Genomic DNA, 13,259 nt, shown 5'->3' on the forward strand with positions numbered 1-13,259 from the left:
TTTGTGGTTTCAAATATGAGTAGATTTGAAATCATTTGAGAGAGAGAGCGAGAGAGAGAGAGAGAGAGAGAGAGGTCAATAAGAAGTGGGAGGAGAAGGGGAAGGGAGAGGGAGGATGAGAGGGAAAGAAGTAGTAAATTACAAAAGAGAAAGAGATAGGGGTGAAACATGACCGGGTTGGGCCGGGTTTCTTAAAACCCTAACTCAAGCCTAGTTCTTCAAAATTCAACCCAAGCCCAACCCAACCTTATCGGATTCATGTTTAGGCCCAACCTTGTCGGGTTCATACCAAGCCAACCTAGCCTAATTGACCTTATCAGGGCCTGGTTGGGTCGGGTTGGCCTGGGTTGGGTTGACCTTGGCTTCTATAATTGTTGGATTAATCTTGATCGACATATTTTTTCCATTCATGTCTCATATATTAAAAAATTATAGAAAAATAAAATACCTATTGGAGCCCTAATTTCTATTATAAAGATGCAAGGTTAAATTTCGAGCCGGGTTGAAGCCTCAACTCTAACCCAATCCAACCCTGACCTAGGGTTGGGGTTTTTCAACCTTAACATGCCCTCAGGGTCAAAAAACTTGGCACAAACCCTGTTCGGGCTCAGGGTGGGCCAAGGCTGGTTCGGGTTGTCAAGGTCAAACTTTCACCTCTACAAAGTGAAGATTGGAGAAAAAGAGTTATGAGAAAGATGGATGAAGGGGACATCTCTTCACTTATTTATTCAAAAACCTATTTTACACGTAGGGATACCAAATCCATTTCTCACAAAAAAAAAACATTTTTGTTTAGTAATTACCAAACCATTTTTATGTTTTGATAAAAAATGATCTTCTTTAATGTTTTTTGTTAAATAGACAAAAATAAAAAAGAAAAATGATACCAAAGAGGGCCTAAATTTCTTTATTTTTTATTTTACTGAAGTTGTGCTCAGATTCGATAGATATGTTATTTACATCATCATCTAATTAAGTATTATATTCCAAATCATTTTCTTAATTTCTCCACGTCACTAATGATTTGAAGACTATTTGAAAAATTGGACGGAAGTACTCCTAAGGTTATCAAGCCAAATTGGTTAGAATCAAGATCAGTATTAGCCTATCTGATCTTGATTCTTGAATCCCTAAGTTCTCCATAAATGTGGACATGACCACCAAGAGTTGACAATTTTCATATCCAAGTCATTTTGTCGTTGGATATATCCATGATTGTTTCGTAACTAATGCATTTTCCATCGTATTAACCCCAATCCTTGTCTCTTTATCTATATTTTTTTTTAACGGATTTATGATTCAAGAATCTTAACTCGAGTATAATTGCTATTTTTGGATTTGCAAACTTAAAATAATAATAATAATAATAATAATAATTAATTAATAAATAAATTTATGAATGTTATATTTTCTTCTTTCATAAAAATTAAAAAAAAAAAAATGTTATGAAGTCCACATTGCATAAAATAGAAGATTTCTTTAGATATGTTCCTACAAGAAGAAACCCTTTTTTTAATTTCTCCCTTGGTTGTGAGGAAAGCTGCGGAGATTTTCTGCATCCAAATAAAATTGAAAAATGGAGAGCCTGCATTTAATTTAACAAAATCACCGCAGTCCATGTGAGGTGGTGGTACCATTAATGAACTAACAAGGTTGACCCTCAAGCATCAGACGTCTTGAGTCAAGTGAAATATTTGACATTTCCACAAAATTTCAATGGCTATTAATAAACCACAAGTTAAGGGATCTTGTCCAAGGTCTTAGTTATATATCAATACCCATATCGCTCTCAGCCGATACCAATGTGAATCGGCCGTATCAGATTGAAAGAGATCATTTTATCCTCCAAAATATCTATACCATTGTCACGTATCGGTCGATATACCAGTGAGTTGTATCATTCCAAATGCATGTTACATGTATTCTATCAATTATGTACAGAATGTAAGGATGAAACAGTGCCGGGTTGGGCTAGATTGGGCCGGGTTTCTTAAAATCCTAACCCAACTCTAGATCCTCAAACCTAGGCCTAACGCAACCCCAAGTTCATATAGGGCCGGGTTGGGTCAAGTTAGGTCGTGCTGGGCTAGGATGGGCAGGGTTGGGTTGACCTTGGCTTCTACGATAGTTGGATTAACCTTGATTGAGTTGTTTTTGTTATTCATATCTTATATATTAAAAAATTATAAAAAATGAAATACTAATAGGATCCCTAAATTCTAATATAAAAATTTAAGATTAAAATTTGACTCAATTCAATCCTAACCCAGAGTTGTGACTGTCAGGGTCAAAAAGCTTAGCCTAAGCCCTATTCGGAGCTCAGAATAGATCGGTGCAGGTTCAGGTTGTCAAGATGCAAGACCAAACTTTCACCCCTAATAGAATAGATATTTAGAATCAAATCTATACCCCAAAGTATATTCCATCATTATAATTGTATATAAATAGGCCAACTCATCAAACGACTTCACTTTCTTTGGTGAGTGATGCTGCATGCACTACTCTCTTCTCCTCTCGTCATATAATAAAGAAAGTAACCAGAGAAATTCACAAACGCCACACGCAGCCATGGATTCTCCTTCTCTCTCTGCTGTTTCTCTTCCATTCTCCGCTAAAATCTCTCCTCAGAACGACGACAACGTAATTACCGATCCTCGACTTCCACTCTTAAACCTGTCGATGCTTCAACAAAGAGTGGATTCTCTTCAACAATTTCTCTATCAAAATGTTCAAAGAAACACTTTGATTGAAAGAGATCAGATGGATTTGGTTTCCAACGAAATCGTCTCTGTAATCCAACAAGTTATCCTCAACGGAATTTCTCTTCTCGCTTGTTACTCGCAAGAATCCCCAATTTTACAAGATGTGAAGCCTCCTTCTCCTGCTCCTCCTCAGCCTAACCCTGACATCCCAAAACCAAAACCAATTGTTTCTTCTTCGATTGAGAAGAGAAAGAGAGTGAAAGATGAGATTGAAGATGGAGATTATGATATTGTGGAATTGGACGCAGTGGAATTGCTAGCAGTGAACATACATCGATGCGAGATCTGCGGGAAGGGATTCAAGCGAGATGCTAATCTTAGGATGCACAAGAGAGCTCACGGGAACCAATTTAAGACCATAAAGGCATTAACGAGACCTGACAGAAAGGAAAGAGGGTATTTGAGGAAGAAAACCAGATTCTCCTGTCCTTTTAATGGATGTAATCGCAACAAATCGCACGGATCGTTCAAACCGTTGAAATCTGCAATTTGCTTGAAGAATCATTTCAAGAGGAGTCATTGTCCGAAGCTGTTTTCTTGTAATCGCTGCAACAAGAAAAGCTTCTCTGTGGTTGCTGATCTGAAAAGTCACCAGAAGCACTGCGGGAAGTTAAAGTGGAGGTGTTCTTGTGGTTGTAGCTTCCCTAGGAAGGACAAATTGTTCGGTCATATGGCTCTGTTCGAAGGTCACATGCCTGCTTTTGTTGCAGAAGAAGATTCTAAAGGAGCAGCAAAGAAGGAAGACGATGATGAAGAGTTAGAAGATCAATACGATGAAGAAGAAATTGAAGAGGTAAAACCAAACCCTAGTTATTCAAAAGATGATGTGACGATATTAGATGGATTGCTTCAATTTGAAAGCTTTGTTGGGCAATGTTTAAGTTCAAACACTACTCCTAGTTCCATGGATGATCAGTTTCAAGATATTTGGTGGTCAGGTCGTCCATGAAGAAGAAGAAGATTGGTTTATACTTGTTTCAGTTCTTGGAGGTTCTTGAGCTTGTACTGAGTGAGCAATTAGATATGTCTAAATATCTGATTTGATGAGTCTTGAACTTGATTTCTTGCTTGATTATCAGTTTTTTTTTTTTTTAGGGTTTTCTGTGAATTGATAGATCTACATGAATCAATCTTCTTGAGAAACAGATTGTTTCATTGGTCTAAGAAACCATATTGAAATTTCTGATTAGGTGGAAAGAAAAAGAAAAAAGGTGGGTTAGAGTTAGAATGTAGACCCAATTGAATAAAAAATGAAAAAAGTAGAGGAGGGGCGCGTGGTGTCCACGCTTATTTGTGAGATCTCATGGGACCCACTGTGATGGTGGCAGGACTCCGCCTCCACGCATCCGGTTGGCTGCATAGAGAAACAAAAGCCGTTTCAAAATAACCTAAGAAGTGGCATGAGGCATGACTCATGAGGCATCGCGCATTTGTAAAGCTGGAATGGACCGAATATGAATACGGGTCGGATTTATCGGTTTTTGTTTCATTGTCCAGTATCAGTAAAATATGGAGAGTTATCTTCATCCTTGCTAGGAATCACCATGTAATCGTACTATTAAATTGGGATAAGGTTTTGGATGTTGTTTTTGTATGGAAAGTTATCTTTGTATTTAGATTGGTTTTCGCCAAACCTAAATGCGTCAAAATCCTCTCCAACGGCTCAATCCACCCAACACACATCGGACGGTTAGGAGGACTTGAGGTGCGTGCCCAGGTCCTCCCAACGGTCCGATGCACATTCTAGTATTGGACACGGTAGAAAAGAGCCAGATCCAACCTAAGTCAAAACTCACTTAAGGTTTGTTTAGTTTTGGTTTACATCCCCATGCAACTGTAACTATTCTAAACAAGGTGACATGTGTTAGGACGAGAATAGAACTTACGTTTAAATCCTAGCTATTAAGGAAATGATACCCAAGTCATCAAAAATCTTTACATCAGACTATTCACATCAGATATGTGATCAATTTTTTTATTTTCTATTTTTTAAATGGAACCCCACAAGGTGTAGGACAATGAGCTGATTGTGTTATGGAGTCTACATATGATAGGTTATATTAAGACATACTTAAGATTCCAAATAACTTGATATAGAATTATACTCTACAACTCTCAACATCTCAATGTATTCTTTCAAACTCCCCACCTAGATAGGCGAGGCCATCTCTTAGTAGTTAATGGTTTCGCTTTTTTCATCTTTTCCTTTTAATTACATGGAGAGGACGATCATATTATGAATATACTTGTGCTGAAGGTTCTTTGGCCTTGTGTTTTCCAAATTTAATATTCTTCTCCTGCATTATTAAGCTTATAAAGAACTAATATCAATGCACATCAGGCCCTAGTGATCAGTTAGCCATTCCAAAGCCTAGCTAATTAGGCTTTTCTTTATGGATGTCAGCCATTAAATTTTTTTAATCTATCTAAGAAGATGATATGACGTCCACCAAAGATAGTATAATATTGTATCTTAATTTCACTCTTGATACTTGGTGGGCGATAATTCGCGGATCTTAAATTAAGGACTTAGCTTTTCAATCCTACATTATTGTCAAGTTAGATGCTTAGAGCCCAAGCTAAGAGGGTGGGTTTTAAGAGGTTAAAATTTTAAAATAAGTTAAGAGCCCTAAACGAGCAGGTTAAAAGTTGGTTTAGGATTAGACAATACTTTTCATGCATGCAATCAAAGAGTAATGGTGTGAACTGTGAAGGGTAATTGTATCGCCGGCCTTGGAACAAGAAGGTGCTACCTACTCAACTGGTAAAATCTTGAACTTGTTGTAGCCATGACCTAGGATCCAAATCCATCTTTATCTTCGTTTCTCTCCCCCTCCCCACCCTCCCCCCACACCCCACACCCCACACCCCACACCCCACACCCACCCAAAAAAAAAAAAAAAACTGAGAAGTTCACTTGGTTAGCTACCTCCCTAGCTACCTCTTGGCTGTAGTGTAGCATTGATGGTGGTTAAATATGTAGATTTTCAGTAATTTTTTTAAGGAAGAGGGTTCTCTGAGCTAGTGGTATAGAGAATCCATCAATCAGGGGTCCGGTTAGGTTCATCAATAGGAGGCAAAAGGAGTGAGAGTGTTACACGGAGAGAGATGGAGTAGCTAGCACAGCTTCACAATTCTGAGATATTTTTCCCTTTTGATTTAGTCATTTTCAAACCAAAATAGAAAAGAATAAAATAAATTATCAAATAGGAAAGAAAAGGGAAAGCTGATTAAGAAATCATCCAGACTACTATTATGTAAGACATGTTTAGTTTATGTACTTCTTTCTGTTGAAACTTGACTAAGAATACTATCATGTAAGACATGTTTAGTTTATGTATTTTTTTCTGTTGAAACTTGACCAATGAGATAAGTATGTAACCCCTCATTTTTTATAATTTCTCTTGTGTAAATTTTTTAAAGTTTCATTCCTTCGAAGAATTTGAAGCTTTCAAAAAAATTAAAAATGTTTTTGACACTCTATTTTACTCTATGACCAAGTCTTATTTTTCTTGATTTGAAACTTGACATGGGAATAGAGAACCTTGGGTTTTAGTTGTCCAATAAATCTTAGTTCCACCTGACTACATATGTGGTAGATAGAAAGACTGTATCAAAAAAGGCCATCTAAGAAACGTATCCATACTTAACCGAAAAAAAAAAAAGAAAGAGAAAGAAAGAAAGAAAGAAAAGGAAGTCATTCCATAGAAAGAAATACAAAAACTACACGTTAGGCATAGCACAATTGATTACGTTGGATCACCAGCACCTAGAGAGATGATTAGCTCTTCATCACCAGCTATGTATGGATGGGACTAGCTCTTCATGGAACCCACAAGAAAGAATTATTACTTGAACTTTCATTGTCACAAGACAATCTCCCAAATTCTAAAACCTCTGATCTCAAGCCGCTTTCTTAAAAATAATAATAATCCTAATTTGAAACAAATTAAAGAATGATGCATGCATGGTTCACGTAATACACTGTGTGCATGCATGGCTTCTTAATAACCTCTAATTAACGAGCTCCATACATGGGATGGGATATGGCAAGTTTCACCTCAACTGATGATCCCACTTGTATCCTCAATTTCAATCCTAGGAAGGATATGCTATCCTGTGAACACCTAGTCAGAGAGAGAGAGAGAGAGAGAGAGAGATGCATCCACTTAGGGTTTTAGAGGGTTTGGGGGATGGGAGAACCGGACTGAAGGTTCGACCGATTTGAGTTAGACCCTGCTTAAGAAAATGACTGGGCTTGGTGAGTCTCATGTGACTCCGATTGAGTCTGATCATATTTTAATTATTATATTGATCATGTCTATGTGACTCTTGACCAAGTTTTACAATTTTTTACTCAAATTTTGAGAGGTAATTTTTACTTGGTGTCTATTAATTTATAAACCACAAAATAGCCCAACAAATATCGAAGACAATAGAAGTTGATAGCCTTATTTTGTAAGGCCGTTGGTCTTCTAATGTAGTCTCTTCTGTCTCAGAGTAGTTGGTTGTCAGGCATCCTTGCCTGAATTTGGGAGTCTGAATCAGGTTTTCATATGAGAACCATTTGTATACGGCACTTGATCCACACTTGGAATCCACTCAATCTCTATTTTCTTATAACAGGCTGAGAGATTGAGTGGATTCCAAGTGTGGATCAGACACCATGCAAGAACTATTCTCATACGAGTACTTAATCCAAACTTTGAATTTAGCCTATTTAGTGTTGTAATCACTATATGGTGAATCCTTTTACTCTAAATAAATAATAAAATGCTACAAAGTAATTGAACAAAATATACTATAGGGACTAGAAATATTTTACCTTTCTGGAATTCCTTCTCCAGACTTTTGTAATAGAAATTAAAGGATTACTATGCAGAATTATAAATGAAAGAAATAACAATTTTCTTATTTTGAGAGATGGACCTCACCTCCCCAAGTTATACAAACCAGGAGTTTAGCCAGAAAGACCACTCCAGAAGCAGGAATTGAACAACTAAAGCCCCAACATGGATCCATCTCTGGTTTTTTATTCTCTTGCATTTCTTTTCCAACACCTTGAGGGATAGCAAACATGGGCTGCATTAAGTGGAATGGAGGCGGCCACTTCTTTAGCCCATGCTAGTAACCAGGCCTTCATCTCTTCCTCTTTAAGCTTATTATTATCATCTCCACCATTACCACTACTGTCATCACCATCACATTCTTCTTCTTCTTCAGTACTTCCATTACAGACCAGTAGATATGGTGGTGTTTGAACCATAGCTCTGGGTTCCAACTCGATACCTCTCTCCATGTAATCAGCACCTGCCATGGCTAGAGCTTCTATCGACATCTTATTATTTCTCTCTCTAGAGAGAGATTGTTATTTTCTCAATTAAACCTCTTCTCTCACAGAAATTTATAGATAGCTAGCTGCCGCTATACAGGTTTGAGGATGATCACGGATATATACAGAGTTTAAAAACCAAGTTGTTCAGGTAACTGAACTGGGTTTTCTTGTTTCTTCTCATATGACTAGGGTTTCTTCTCTTAATTTGTTTCTCAATCCAGTTGCAATAGAAGAACAACGTAACATGGGAGATGAGAAGAAAGTAAGGGGAATTGAAGCGAAAAGAATGATTAATTTACACGTGAAACTTGAAGATGGCCGCCTAGTGACGGTATTGGCTCTTCATTCATTCTGAAGGTTTACGTTACCAACTTTCCTTACACCCACTGACCCACTGCAACTTGAACTTCTCCAGGGCTGATCACGTGTGTACTGTACATGCACGATCACACCATTGAATCTGTACTGAGGGTATCTTAATCAGAGATCCGTGCCTCGTCACATGGCCCTTGCACTAGTGTGGGGCCAATGAGAACACGTAGCAGCCGATATATCAATTAGATTTTTTATTCGACAAAGGTGGGGTGATATTTTTGCCACACCTATATTTAGGCTAAGGGTGTTAATTAGTTCGATTTTGATGTATACGATGTGGTTCAGTTTGATTCACATTTATTTAATTGAAACTAAAATCGCATCATTTACTAAACAATTGCATTTTCTGAAACTGCAACCATTTAATAAACAGATTTTATTCCATGATTTTTAAACGGTGTCGATTTCACAATTTTAAACGGTTTGATCACGGTTTGTTCTATATGGTTTTTAAACGGTTAGTATTCAGTTTGCTACATAATAAGAGTAAATTATTGAATAGACTCTTGGACAACCTCTATGGTCCTTAATTCTTCTCTAAATTAAATCATTATGCTTTGTTAAAATAATCAAATATTTAATCGTTATATGGGTTAATTGCATCGATTTTGATGGTTTAAATGGTTTTATGATTTCGATGTAAATGATTCGGTTCAGTTTTGATAAATTGTTTCGGTTTCAAATTCACGTTTAGGCATGAGGGTCACAGTTAAAAAAAAAAAAATGAAGATGTAGATGAAAGGGTATCTTAGTTAATTATGTCTAAATCCAGAATGAACCATAACATGCACCTATGTTTTCTATGTTCCTAGTTTCTCTTGGTGAAATAGAGAATCTTCCCATCATGGACATCTAATTGCCTTTGATTAGTATGAAAAAAATATTTTTGACCTCATGCAATAGGAGTGGAAATCCAGTTGGCATCATCACATGCATCCCATTTCCAAATTGCACAATTAAGTGGACTATCAAGAAGTTTCCATCATCGATAGTAATTGTATGTTAGAACTAAATCCTCTTCAGTGCGTATCCATCGATTGAGGTGCGTGTTCAGATGTTATTAGCCATCAGATGCATACTGGATAATTATTGGATCCATGAATCTAGATTTTTTTTTAAAAAAAAATTTTTTATTTTTAATTTTTTATTTTTTTTGCCTATGCACTTATTGTATGGTATGAAACGAGATCTGGAACATGATCATTGAATATCCTAGGCATGATCTCCAATTGCTTATAGATGGAGATGCTTCAGGTCAGTCCTCCATATGTTTTTAATTTTCTGTAATCTTTCTATTAAAATATAGAAAAAGAGAGTTTGTCTGGTCACGTGTCTCTAGAAACAATTTCCCTAAAATTTGATATAATTTTTTACAAATTCTTATGAAAAACTAAGACCAGACTAATAATAGATTGATAAGACACTGTTGAAAGATACCTATAATTATCGATTCCTATTTTGCTTTTATTGACCAAACACCTTGGTTCAATTTTAATTCGACTTATACGCAAATAAAATAAAGGGAAAAAAAGACCTTTGACAACCCTGGTTTTTTTTTTTTTTTTTTTTTTTTAGACATGAGTTGTATCAAAAGATGAATCAGCGAGTAGTCTCTTTTTTTCATTTTAGACAAGAGTTGAAGAAAGTTTTCTTCCACCTATGGTGAGGAGTTCACCCAACTAATTTTGGGTCATTATTACTCCCCTCTAGTGTTGCCCCCTCCACTATTCCCGATACCTATCCTAAGGCACTCAAATCTATATGTAAGGATTTTTCTAGAAAATATTGATCACATTCTTGACTCTTTATTTGCATTTCATTGGGTTGATTTGGTATAAGAAGTTATGGGAAAGAGTATATTACAGCATTCAAGGGTTAAAGTATCGGTATCGGTCGGTCAAAATTAAGATACGTATCAAAAGGTATCATATCATATCGGAGATACGCTAAAGATACGCACATAAATAGATAAGGAACACATTTTTATACACTTTTGCATAAAAAAAAAATAGTTAAAAAAAAACTATATATAACATGTAGAATGCATAAATATTTAAGTAGAGGATATCGTATTGATAGACAAATATATTGAGTTGAACATGTTCAAAATGATGAGGTTTGAGTTTCTTACAGTTTTTTCTTTCCTCATTGCCATTGCCACTGTGATGAGTGCCGTGAAGAGTGTCGTGGTGGTTCAAATCCTTGGCTAGGACCTTCTTCTTCAATAGGAGCAATTACGATGATATTCTGCACTTGTCGAATATAGACACAATATTTACCCCAGTCGAAATATTTATGGTAGTGGGTCTCCCATTCATTGTAGAAAAATTAAATTTTTTTTATAGAAGTTGTAGATTAAATGTTTGTAAAGAACATATAAAAAATCAACAAAGTGTGGACCAATATATTTGAGTAGATCTGAGAAATAAAAAAAAAAAATTTGAAACCCTCACTTTTTTGGGGAAAAAATGTGGGTTTCATTTGAAATCATGTATTTAGTAATTATAAGTTATGACATTATTTTTAAGAGTTGCATGAACTAAATTTTCTAAAAAAATTTTGGGGATTTTTCTTTTTTTAAATTAATTTTGGAATAAAAAAATTAAAAAAATATATTTTTTTGAGAAAAATCAAAAATTTCCATGGAAGTTGTAGAACACTTGTTTTTACATAACATATAAAAAATCTAGAAAACTGTTGGTGAGAGTGTGAATTGTTTGTTTCAAACAACAAAAAATTCACACTTAAGTAGCCGTATCGTACCGAAACAGTACGATATGGATCGATACTGCACAATACCTTCGATACGTACTGATACGTACCGATACTCTCAGAAAATTTCAGATTTATCATACGTATCGGTACCAATATGGTACGGCACGATACGATACGTACGATATGCCGATACACAAAAAGAGGTCCAAAATTCTCCATAGCGTATTGGTATGTATCGTGCCGATACCCATCGATACAGATACGTATCGGCCTATATGGCACGATACGCACCGATACTTAAAACCATGACAGCATTTCTAACTCGTGAATTTCGAACTATTGTTCTGTTCTTCATGTTGGATCCTCTACTACTCCATGTTCTTCCCGAATTAATTTTATTGAGGATCATGCACGACTGTGTACGTGATAGTAAGTTCACAGTCATGCCTTACAACCATTGAATAGAGATGAGGATAGAAATATAAGTATACATCTCCTCTCTCTCTCTCTCTCCCCCATCCATTATCCAATGGTTGAAGGCACAGTTGTATGTGTATATACACTGATACATCGATCTTACCTGAGAAAACAAATATATATATATATATAAATATATATATATATATATCCATTAAAACCTTCTGCCTTTTATTTGACCAGAAAATTTCATTTTTTTCTTTTTGACAAAATAAAAAGTTTTTCAGTCTCTTGTCATCCAGTGAGGTTAAAATGTCTTTATTATTATTTCTTTTTTGGGTAAAAAAATATCTTCAGCTAACACTATCGGATTTCTTCCTTTTCTGATAGAGAAATATGGGCATATTTGCGTTTCTCACTCACGCCGTCTGCTAACCACCCCTATCCCTATCTCCTCTCTCAAAATTTAAAGCACATATATTTTTTTGTGATAAAATAGAAGGCAGTCTAGCCGTTGGATGCCTGGTTGGATGCCCGATGTGTTGAAGAAAGTCAAATTCATCAATTTTTTGTATTCGAGAAAACTTTTTTTTTGGAGAAAAGAACCCTGCTAATCTAGCATTCATCATGTTCCCTTACCAATTTTTAATCCATTTATTTATTGGATCCCTCTTAAGAGCTGGTGAGCCCTTATCGGATCAAAATCCAATCCATCGACAATCTTACTCAAGGTCACATTGTAAAAGTAACTTGCGGTTGTCCAAGGTGGCCATTTGGATGATGAAGGTGCCAGCTAGAACATCTAGTGATGACAGTTTTATTGTAGCCAAGTCTTAGAATCAAATCTCACGTTCACCTAAGACAAGGTTGGGTTGACAAGTGGGTCTTAAAACAAAGGAGAAAAGAACCCTGTCTGTTTGCGTGTCTATCCCTAGACACAACGGGTACGGAAAGACCATGCTGCCTCACACTGAAGATGCTTATGTTTGCCCTTCCATTGGTTGCACGCTGGTGTGTACCTGCTCCAACAGAGTGACGTAAGTGCCTTTGTAAATTCTCAAAACGTCATCAGCTTCTGGAACTCAAACGCCATTTTTATCTTTATAAGGTTTCAATCCTCACGGCCTTAATAAGAACAATATGTTTGTGAATTGCTTAGGAGTTTGCCACATTTGTACCTCTTTAACACTTTAATTTCACATGTCCAAAACTTTTCAACTACCCATTTCAAATCATGTAATCAACTCATCACAGTCTCAAGTGGGAAATATACAGTTTTAACATAGCAAACGTGAGAGAAGCGTGAGCTAGCTTAAGTAAAGCTCTGCTCATTTCACGGATATAGGCAATATAAAGTTTTCACAAGAAACACATAACCCGTGTACTACTTAGCCACTACTGTAAAACTGTATAAAAACCTTGAGAAAGCACTCCATGGATGGAACCAATTTTAATTTGAAGAAGTTCTTGCAGAACCCAGAACAAGCAGAAATGTCAATTGAAGCTCTAGCAATGGCAGGGGCGGACTACATCGAATGCAGCATTGATTTTGAGAAATTGGAGCGCTGGAACCAGGAGCCACCGCCGCGGTATCTTCGAGTTGAGAAAGGATTGAGAAAGGTTCAAGAGAGAAATGATGATAAGTCCCCCTGCAT

The 13,259-nt window shown here is 36.3% G+C and overlaps 1 protein-coding gene across 1 annotated transcript; it reads left to right on the top strand.

The window, feature by feature from the left end:
• Positions 1-2,455: 2,455 nt before the first annotated feature.
• Positions 2,456-3,905, top strand: LOC122072224 (protein SENSITIVE TO PROTON RHIZOTOXICITY 1-like). Its single transcript, XM_042636795.1, has one exon. It carries the CDS (start codon positions 2,494-2,496, stop codon positions 3,709-3,711), a length of 1,218 nt encoding a protein of 405 aa, XP_042492729.1. The 5' UTR covers positions 2,456-2,493; the 3' UTR covers positions 3,712-3,905.
• Positions 3,906-13,259: the final 9,354 nt, after the last annotated feature.

The sequence above is a fragment of the Macadamia integrifolia genome, chromosome 2 (assembly GCF_013358625.1).
Source record: "Macadamia integrifolia cultivar HAES 741 chromosome 2, SCU_Mint_v3, whole genome shotgun sequence".
Lineage (NCBI taxonomy): Eukaryota > Viridiplantae > Streptophyta > Magnoliopsida > Proteales > Proteaceae > Macadamia > Macadamia integrifolia.